At 34.9% G+C, this 10054-nt stretch overlaps 1 protein-coding gene across 1 annotated transcript; it reads right to left on the reverse strand.

Moving 5' to 3' along the window:
• Positions 1-508: 508 nt before the first annotated feature.
• Positions 509-9737, reverse strand: LOC307162431 (polymeric immunoglobulin receptor-like). Its single transcript, XM_079877701.1, has 10 exons — positions 9488-9737; positions 9009-9344; positions 8629-8925; positions 8196-8229; positions 7520-7564; positions 6492-6580; positions 5936-5988; positions 5763-5852; positions 5628-5694; positions 509-2273 (listed from the first exon to the last, which is right to left on the reverse strand). Exons 1-9 carry the CDS (start codon positions 9588-9590, stop codon positions 5638-5640), a joined length of 1104 nt encoding a protein of 367 aa, XP_079733827.1. The 5' UTR covers positions 9591-9737; the 3' UTR covers positions 509-2273; positions 5628-5637.
• Between the last annotated feature and the right edge of the window lie 317 nt (positions 9738-10054).

Raw genomic sequence — 10054 nt, forward strand, 5'->3', positions numbered from 1 at the left:
AAATTCATCAATTCAATACAGAAATGTCCTGTTGCATTCTACATGTTGTCACTTCTTGAGTCTCTCAATCATTGTCTGAATCCGGTTTGAACATATAAGGCTAAAAGTTTTTGAAATTTTCAGTGTGTGAACCTCTGTGTGAGGTAAAAGGTTAAAATTCATCTTTACCACGATATCACAGCAGTATAAATTAAACTTTTACTGTGTTCCCTTTATTTCACTGAAGACTGCTTCTCAAATCTCAAAATTCAATACAGGATTCACAAACCGCTTGCTCTTGAAAGATGGTGTTCAAAATACTTAGTTTTGAGTTTTATATTGTGTAGGTCTCCTGCTAACTGGCTATCTCACGTTATTACTGTCTTACTGAAATACTTCTGCTAATCAGTTTGTGGGCCACGATTAGCCTACCTATAACTGTCTATTAATGCAGATTTTCTGTCGTTCTCACTACTTTGAGGAAATATTTGTTTTACCAACGTTTATGTTGCATCAGGGCTGCGTTCAGCCCCGACAAAACATTGCACAACGTTTTTTAAACAGAAACGGTGATGCGTTGAACACACTGTTCTGATGACGCAAGAGTTGCAACTATGGCAGCTGAGAAGGCCATTCTTTGTGTTCTTTGTGAAGAATTTTCTGAGCCTGATGAAGTCGGTATAAATATGTGTTTAATACTACAAAATATGCCTGATGTTACAGTTACTGCACTTGCCGCCCAGAACAAAAGAGAACATCCCAATCGAGTGAAGGGATTGCTGAAACTGAAATGGAAGCACACCTCTTACCTAATTCAGACTAAAACACATCTATTTAGCCTCACATACTGACTTTATTTGTAGTTCATACTGTTTTAATACCCTATATTTTCTTTCTCATTTTTAGGAAAAGCCCTTAATTACCATTGTTTATTTCTATACCAAATGTCATACACTTGCAATGAAGCTAAAAATATAAACAACTACATCATTATGTTGATATCCTATATTTTTACAATAAAACTTACGACAAACATGTCTTCTAATATCCTTAGTTGTTGCGTATACCGTGCGCATCGAACACATTTGTAAATTACTTTCCTTGAACCCATTGTGCAAGTTCACTTTAATACCGCGTGCTTTGTATACATGTTGCTGCTGATTGGACTGCAGTTCTGACACACCCACCAAACAAGAGAAAACGTAGGCTATCTCAAACCCTGTTGCACACCGGTGCACGCCGTTTCCAGGAAACATGAAGTTCAACCCGGAAACCCTAGCAAAACGTTGCGCACCGTTTTGAACTTGAACGTGCCCCAGATCTTTCACTCTAGAGCTCGGCTAATGTATATTGGCAATGTTATGGCAATGGGCAGTTTTGTTTTCGACGCACGCGCTGTACACGGTAGGCCAATCACAACAGACTGAGCTGTCTGGCCAATCAGAGCAGAGTATATCGCGGAAAGGCGGGATTTAGAGAGATTGATTCATTTGACGAGTCATTTGAGAGTCATGGAAAATGTGAAGATGTGCAAATGTATATTATGAGGTTAAACACTTTGATATCTTTTTGTAAATCCGTACTTCCCCTGGCAAAATGTGATGATGTGAGTCTTTTGTTTGTTTTGTTTATGTTGGAAACTGCACAAAATGTTATTTTTGTAATGGAGATGAACGTTTCTGTAAACTGTGCAATTGTTGAATAAAAAAAAAAAAAAGTATATTATGAGGAAATTAAACAGATTTTTTTTTACCTTTGATGCATATAAACTATGTTGTAGGAGACTCCACAACAACATTAGGAAACTTTAAAATAGCATAATAGGGGCCATTTAAAAAACATTTCCATATTAAAATACTACCCTTATTAGACTACTGCTATAAAAAAAGTTGCAAAACACATTAAGAAACAATAGCCTATAGCAAATATTATACGCCTGTTTTTTTTTAAAAGTTTTTTCTTTTTATTTAATTGTCACACTTAAAGCAAGCACATTACAACTTCGCAAATATATTATGTTTTATGCTTTTTATAATCAACAATTTACACACTTATTCCTAAATAACGCTTAAACTGAATTTTCATTTCATAGTAAACCATTTGTTTTGTACATGTACTTACATTGTGCCACCACAGGGGACTGTACATTATAAAGCATGATACAATCATATAAATATAATTTTATCTGAATTGAGAGTTTGCTTGCTTTGCATTGTAACGATGCATGGAATAAAAAAATGTTAGCCTGTTTCAAGTTCAGCGCTGTTGTGTTCATATTTTCTCAGGAACATGCACTCAAAAAAATATTTAACCCCAAAAGTTAAAACTTATGTATTTCAATTACATGTCAATTTTCCATCCAATTTAATCACATAAATCCAATGTAAAAGTTAACATTTTATTTAAGCTTCACCATCATGTTCAGTTGACGTGAATAGTTCACATAACCATTATTTAATTCAATGAACTGTGATTCAAGATTGTGTATTAAATAAACTTTACTCATTTCAAATAAATAGTTATTACTTGCTTTATATAACTATCTTACATTTTCCTAATTCTATTGAATAAACGGTCAAACACGTTACATTTTCAAACATTTATTGTGTGCAATTTGCTCCCCAAGTCAAAAGCAGCATTCAGTCTGACAAAAGAAACAAACAATGACATAATACAGCACTTCACAAATTAATGCAACAGTTTTATGCATCCTGTACTTTCTGTGGTTATTACTCATGTTACACTTTTTAGTTTTAAACCTGTGTGCCAATTAACAGGGATCAAAATTTCAACATCAAACATTTTCACATTTTTAAGGTAAACATTTTGTTTTCACTCAACATTTAGGCAAGAACAAAGTGTCCTACTCACTGCCTCAGCTGCCTGATCAAGCTATCCGTGGAGTATGCTGCATAGTTAAAGATGATCTCCACCAAGAATGTCCAATCTTAATTTTGGTGGTGGATTAAGTAGCATTCCACTGTTGCTGAACTCTGTGTCAGCTCTCTGAAGCTGAATTTCAGCAGAACACAGGAACAAAAAAATCTGAGGCAAAGAACTGTTCTTGACTATAACAGTCTCGGCTCTGCTGCAAAACAAGTCATCAGATAAGTTCCTGGACTGAGTCAATAGCACAAGGGCTAACATCTCACGTGTCAAGAGTATCAGAGCTACAATGGTGCATTAGGTGCAGTCTCTTGCATGCTGGAGTTAGTGTCATCAGTCCATTGAAAAATTCCTTTCAGGGCATCCGTGTCTTAAGTTTACATTTTTAAAGTTTTTAATCTCCCTTCAGTTGTTGGAAACATCTAGGCAAGAAGTGAATGTCCTATTCACTGAAACACTGTGCCTGAACCTTTGGGGAAAGCTTGCTGCCATCCAAATTCATCAGAACCTTTTGAAAGAATTCAAACGTGAATTTGAGACTCTGAGGGTAGCTTAAGTTGAGAGCGTAGATCAGTCCGAACAGCATTACCAATCCAAAGGAAACACTCTTAAAGGGCTGTAGCCGCTGCACACCCTATATCACTACTCCAACATCCTCTGGCTCGTCCTCAGCACCAGCACCTTCTTTACGGATCACAAAAAGCCCCATAGTGGTCTCAGAAATTCCTCTCTCAGCTTCTTCAGGATTGCAGTCCTAAACCAAAACAAAAGACAAACAATCAAATAATAATTAACACATTGTTCAGTTTCACTGAAATATTGGTAACATACAGGCTGGCAATAGGATTAGGTCATTACAAAAAGTACATACAAACCTCAATTTCTTTGACGAGTATTGTAATGTCCTCATTGAGGTACACACAGACTTTTTATGACACAGTCTCGTTTGATGTGTATGTCATCATCACACTGAAAATTATGACAATATAAAAAACACTTATTTAGTATTTTATATATGATTATATATTTATATTGTATATATTGTGTATATTGTATATATACAATATTTGTAATTAGTTATAAAAAAAAAAAACTAAGCTTACCACACCTTGTCTGTAATTGCCATAATGTGTGATGTCTTCTGTCCAGAAGATTAGATTAACAGTGTATCTGTCCAGCTGCGCCAAGAACTTTGACAGAAGTGGCACAGTTTATGAATTCTGCAACAAACAAAAAAAGAAGAGAAATAAAGATGGGCATGAAACTGTGGAGGAATCCATTGTAATTTACAATTTATTCTTGTGTAAATATCAATAACACTTACTTCATTTAGTGCAGGCCACCTGGTTTGTAAATCAGACACCAATTGTCCTAAAAGTGCAAGGACAATTACTGTATACACAAGGATGCCTGAACCTCACCCCAAAATGTCCATGTTTAAGCTTAGAATGTTTCAATAACTCATACCTACTGGATAATTCTGTGCCACACACTTTAAATTGCCACATTTCCAAAACTCAAATATCTGAAATTCAAAAAGAGAGAGAAAACAACAGACATCACACTTTTGCAAAGCAATTAAACGTCAAGTTTAAATTATTACAAAGAAAAAAAATACACATACCGTAATTGAGTGATTGTGCCAAACCAGAGCCAGAAATGTTGGAATAGTGTCACATCGATGAGGACTCTGAAATAGCAAAGACAGATTTATTTTTTTGTAATGAAATTACAACTCAGCATGAAAAAAAGAAGCATGTTGCACTAAATTGAATCCTATAAACCTTTGCATGTAGATAATTTTCATATACAGTCGATTAAGTATGTTTGTGCAACGTTTTGGCATGTTCAAAGGATTTTTCAAGCAATGTCAAATTTAGGCCTAACGATAACTTGCGTCGAGATGACACGTTGCGTTTTGCGTTGCACAAACACAGTCATTCGACCGTAGGCCTATAAATAAACAAAGTTACAAATATTTTTTAAGATATTTGTTTTAACGACAAATCCTATCCTCATCAAATCCTATACAATTTTACCTGAAAACCTTCATTTGGGCCTAAGTTCGATTGACTGTGTTTGTGCAACGCAAAATCATACGCGTAATCTGCCTAAATGCAAAAATGATGCACATACCGGTAGTCAGTCGACAATAAATCTTTAAAAAGATCAGTTAACGTTAACGTTACTCTTTATATAACTGGAAAGGCCGAAAAAGTTCATTCGTCTGAAGTGCAGTCACGGCAAAAGCTAAGATATTAACGTTAATCAAATCAGATCGATCACATTTAAAAAAAACAAAATAGTTGATGTTGAAGTCTAGATCATTTATAACTATAGAAAATATCTTACCTTGCCGAATATTCCACATCTGCTGACGCTGAGTCTTGTATCGCGCCTCCAACGACTGTTGCCGCCCTTCACGCCTTCAGAGTTTTTTTTTTTTTTTTTTTTTTTACTCTAGTGCGCATGCGCCACATCTGAATCTGCTCCTTACGGCAACAAATCAAGTATAGTGTATGTAATTTGATCAGTTTGGACTTGGATCCATTACATTCACGTTGTGTAAGAGTAATTCGCAACAATAATGATTATTTTATACATTTTTAAATATATTTTAGTTAAATTGTTTGCTTAAATTCAATTAGTGGCAAGAATCATTTTTTTGAGTGTGCACCTGTGATAAAGAGATTAAACACTGAGATGAAATCACATGTTCAGTGTCTGTGTAAAACATCCTGTGATCATTAACATCAACAAACCTGTAACTTCTCACTGTTTGTGCACAGAGCTGTAGGTCACCTCGTCCTCCACTGATGCTGGGCTAAACTGGAGAGACCAAAGATGACAATTACATTACAGGACAAATCTCTGCATGTTCTTGTGAGTTCACTTACTGCTTTAGTTTCAGTTTTAGGTCGTACTGTCACAGAGCTGTAAGTCACGTCATTCTCTGCAACCGCTGATGATGAACGGACACTGTTTCCCTGTGAATAATTATAAACATCTTATTATAATGAGTCTCTCAGTTATGAATTTGAACTCAAATCGGTTGTCAGCTCAAACCTACCGCGTCACTGTCTCCATCTCTGGTCACCTCTGTATTGTGGGTGTTAATTCTGTCTGAGAAAACAAATGATGTTATCAGTCTTTCCATTAGACAGTTCTTAGACATCAGCATAAAGTTTATAAATACACACTAGCGCTCAATTGGGTCAGTAAGTCTGATGAAAGTTTGATGTAATACTGCAGTCCTTCATAAATCATTCTAATATGATGATCTGCTGCTCAAGAAACATTTCTGATTATTATCAGTTATTATTATAAGCAGTTTTGCTGCTTCATATTTTGTGGAAACTGCAGTTATACATTTTTCAGGATTCTTTAATGAATAGAAAGTTCAAAAGAGCAGCATTTATTAGAAATAAAATCTTTTGTGTCATTATAAAAGTCTTTAATGTGACTTCTGATCAATTTAATTCATTTTTGCAGGAGAAAAAAATAATTAATTTCTTTAAAAAAAAAATACTGACTGCAAACTTTTGAACAATAGTGTGCAAAACTGATCAAACACTGAATGGCTGATGGAATAGGTCATATAATAAGAAAGGTAAATCCATACTGACTGTTCTTCTTTCTCAGTTTTACAGCTGACACGACAGTCACCAACAGCAGAAACAACACAACCGTCGGAATCCACACCTCCAGATAATGCCTGTGAGAATAAACAATACAAATGGTTCATATTATACATGCATACAAAATCATTACTGTTATTGCAGTCATTATCATGACAATGGTTATTTTGCTGAAACTAAATTTGCCATGGTGCATTTTTCTATGGTTTTTTTAACTTTTTTGAACTTGTTATTCATATTTGTAGTGAACTCTGTCACTTGCAAAAATATTACCTCATCAGATTACATTTATGTGATTGTGGCATCTGTTCTGCTGAGATCACATTTGATATTTAGTTAAAAGGCTGCAGTTATTGTTGGTTTAAATTTATTTAATGTTTTTTACTTTTGATTTACACTATTTGCTACAGTATCTCTATAATTAAATGTCTGAAATGCATTGAGCTGTTCAATTTCTATTAAAGTGACAGTTCACCCAAAAATGAAAATTATGTCATAATTTTCTCACCCTCAAGTTGTTCCAAACCTGTATGAGTTTCTTTCTTCTGCTGAACACAAACGAAGATATTTTGAAAAATATGGGTAACCAACAGTTGATGGACCCCGTTGACTTCCATAGTATGGAAGAAAAAACTATGTCAATGGTGTCCATATTTGTGTTCAGCAAAAGAAAGAAATTCATACAGGTTTGGAAAAACCTGAGGTTGAGTAAATGTTGACAGAATTTTTATTTTTGGATGAACTATCCCTTTAACAACCATTAAGTTGTAGTTTTAAACCATTTCACAAGCGCCGTATTGCAAAACTAAAATAGACAGAGTACATGAAAAAGAGGAAGATGGCCTCACTGATGCAGTTGCCGTTTTACTGTATACACCAGTTACAGTCATAAAATGAAAAGAAATCATGTTGCACAAATAACCTTAAAAACAAAACTTACAATAACAATTGCATAATCTGGTTACTTAAAAGTTATTTTCTGTTTGCAGAATTTTTATCTATTTGAGCATTAATACTTATTCTGCTGCTCTTCACTGCTTGCTGTTGAATTGTTGTTGTTGCTATAAAGAAGAGAGAGAAATAATATAAACTTCAATAATAAACTTGATCAGTTCTGACTAGAAAATGAAAGGAAAAAGACCACACAGAGAAATTGACAAAATGTTAAGAAAGAACATTAAACTATATACTCGTAAAAAAAGCATTGTATTAGGTCCATGATACAAAATATCAATCTTAAAGTCCCCCTGTGATTAAAATCAAGTTTTTAATGTTGTTTATATGTCTATGTGGTGTTTTTAATATGCTTTAAGACAAACCATGTGCAAATTCATAAGTCGACACCATTGCTGAGTATTTTCTCCTTAAAACTGCAGTGAAACAAAGACAGTCTCAAAAACGCGGCTTGAAATCGCTGGTGTTTCTGACGTCACACACTACCTTGTAACCAATCAGATCAACGTGTGATCGCAAGTGGATCTCTGGTGCTCATTTGCATATTCATAGAACCGCATATACTAAATGAGGCAAGGGTGTAGAGTTACATATAAGCTATTTGAAGGCATGAAGAAATTAGTTTTCAAGGAAAAAAATATCAAAGATGAGTTTTAAGAGATAAAATTATTGATTACAGGAGGACTTTAATATTTGAGCAATATTTAAGATTGATTAATATGTTAATTAGCTACTAACCCCTTTTCGTCAAGTTCTTCTGTAGTCACAGCTGCTGTTGAATAAAAATGCAGAAAAAAAATATTATAAATTTGTCGCCACCAATAAGATTTTAAAATCACTATAAAAACAAAATACACAATTCTCATTTTTTTTTGGAATATTGCAGCATTTTTTTTAATGAATGATTTATCTATGCACATCGTTATTTTTTTTTATTATTCATGTGCCTCATAATCTTGAATGAAAATAACTTTGCCTCCCTCTTGCAGGAACATCTCTTCTCTTCTCTGATGGGCGGGGCAACCTGTCACTCACATCAGATCCACCAATAGCAAACCACAAGCATACAATCAATTCCCTATGAAAAATATCTGATCCCGCCCTACATTTTTGTTGTTGTTTTTTGCTATCATGAACTCCTGTGCAGGTCTAAGTAGTGAATGAGTTTTACCAGTGACCGTGAGTTGAACAGAAACCTGCAGATCTCCAGCAGAGCAGAAGTACCATCCAGAATCACTGAGTCTCAGTCCAGTCATCAACACAGTGAAGGAGCTTCTCCCATCATCACTGATCTGGACTGATGAATTCTGGGATGTGTCAGTCCTCTTCTCAGAGTAACAGCTCTGATCTTTAATTCTGCACCACTGTTTGAGTTTATTCTGATATCCAGAAGTGTAGAAACACTGGACACTGACATGATCACCTTCATGTCCAGATACACTGCTGTTCATCACAGACACATCAGGAGCTGAACACACAGACACAAGTCATTGTGATTTATTAGGAATCAGGATCAGAATTATTCATCTGAATGTGAAACTCATCTCATACCTGATTGAACTGTGAGATGAAGCTGCTCTGTTTCATCCACTTGCAATAGTCCTCCAATCTCCTCACCACACCAGTAAGATCCAGTGTCTTCATGCTGCAGGTTTCTCATAGTGACAGTAAAGAAACTCTGATCTGGATGATCGACTACAGACACTTTTCCTTTGGTTTCATTAGCATATGCCAGAATAGAGCAGTAATTATATGCTGCCGAGTCATGAAAGCACCAGTATTTCTTGTGTTCTGTGTATTTCCTGTCATAATAACATGGAATAATGACAGATCCTCCAGTCTGAACCGTTAACTTTCTGTTTACTGATCCTGTTGTGCATTCAGGACCTGCGCGAAGAAAAAATCTACTTTAGTTTGACTTGAATGTATCAGTAAATGTAGAAAGTAGTAGCAAAATGCATGTCATACAGCAGGATATATTAACTACTCGTATGAGTTAAATTAACTGTAAGCAAATAGAGAACACTTGCCTGTTATGAGCCAAAGGTAAAATACAATGAACTTCTTCAAACTGACTGTTGGTCTGTCAAAAAGTTGCAATGTTTCTTCTTTCTTTATCTTCTTCATTTCCATGCAAGTTTAAATTTTTAGGTTAATACTATAGAAACAGATTCTCACTCAAGGAGACGTGCATAAAGACTAAAGTCATCATAGAAGAGAGTCAAACAAAATGAGAAGTATTTATGTGCAATACAGTGAATGTCAAAGCGTTTCCGCTCTGGGATTCACATGCTTCCTTCTTTAGTTCTCTTTTTGCAATTATAGGTGTCACCTCAGAAACTGGCTATTTTTAGTCTGTTTTGTGGTTGGGTCAACACATTTAAGCAAAAAACAAAAAACAAAAAAAAAAAATGTATCAACAGAATTTAATATGACTTGAAAATAAGATGTGAAAGTATAAATGGAGCACTTTTCTGTATAGAAGTTATCAATGGAAAAAAGCTTTTATCATTTTGTATGCTGATCAAATGCATGACGACACAGCCTCAGATTGGGTAAAAGGAGAAACAAGGGTATTCTCAGTGCTTCTGTTATTG

The sequence above is a fragment of the Squalius cephalus genome (genome assembly GCF_949319135.1).
Source record: "Squalius cephalus genome assembly, chromosome: 7".
Classification (NCBI taxonomy): Eukaryota; Metazoa; Chordata; class Actinopteri; order Cypriniformes; family Leuciscidae; genus Squalius; species Squalius cephalus.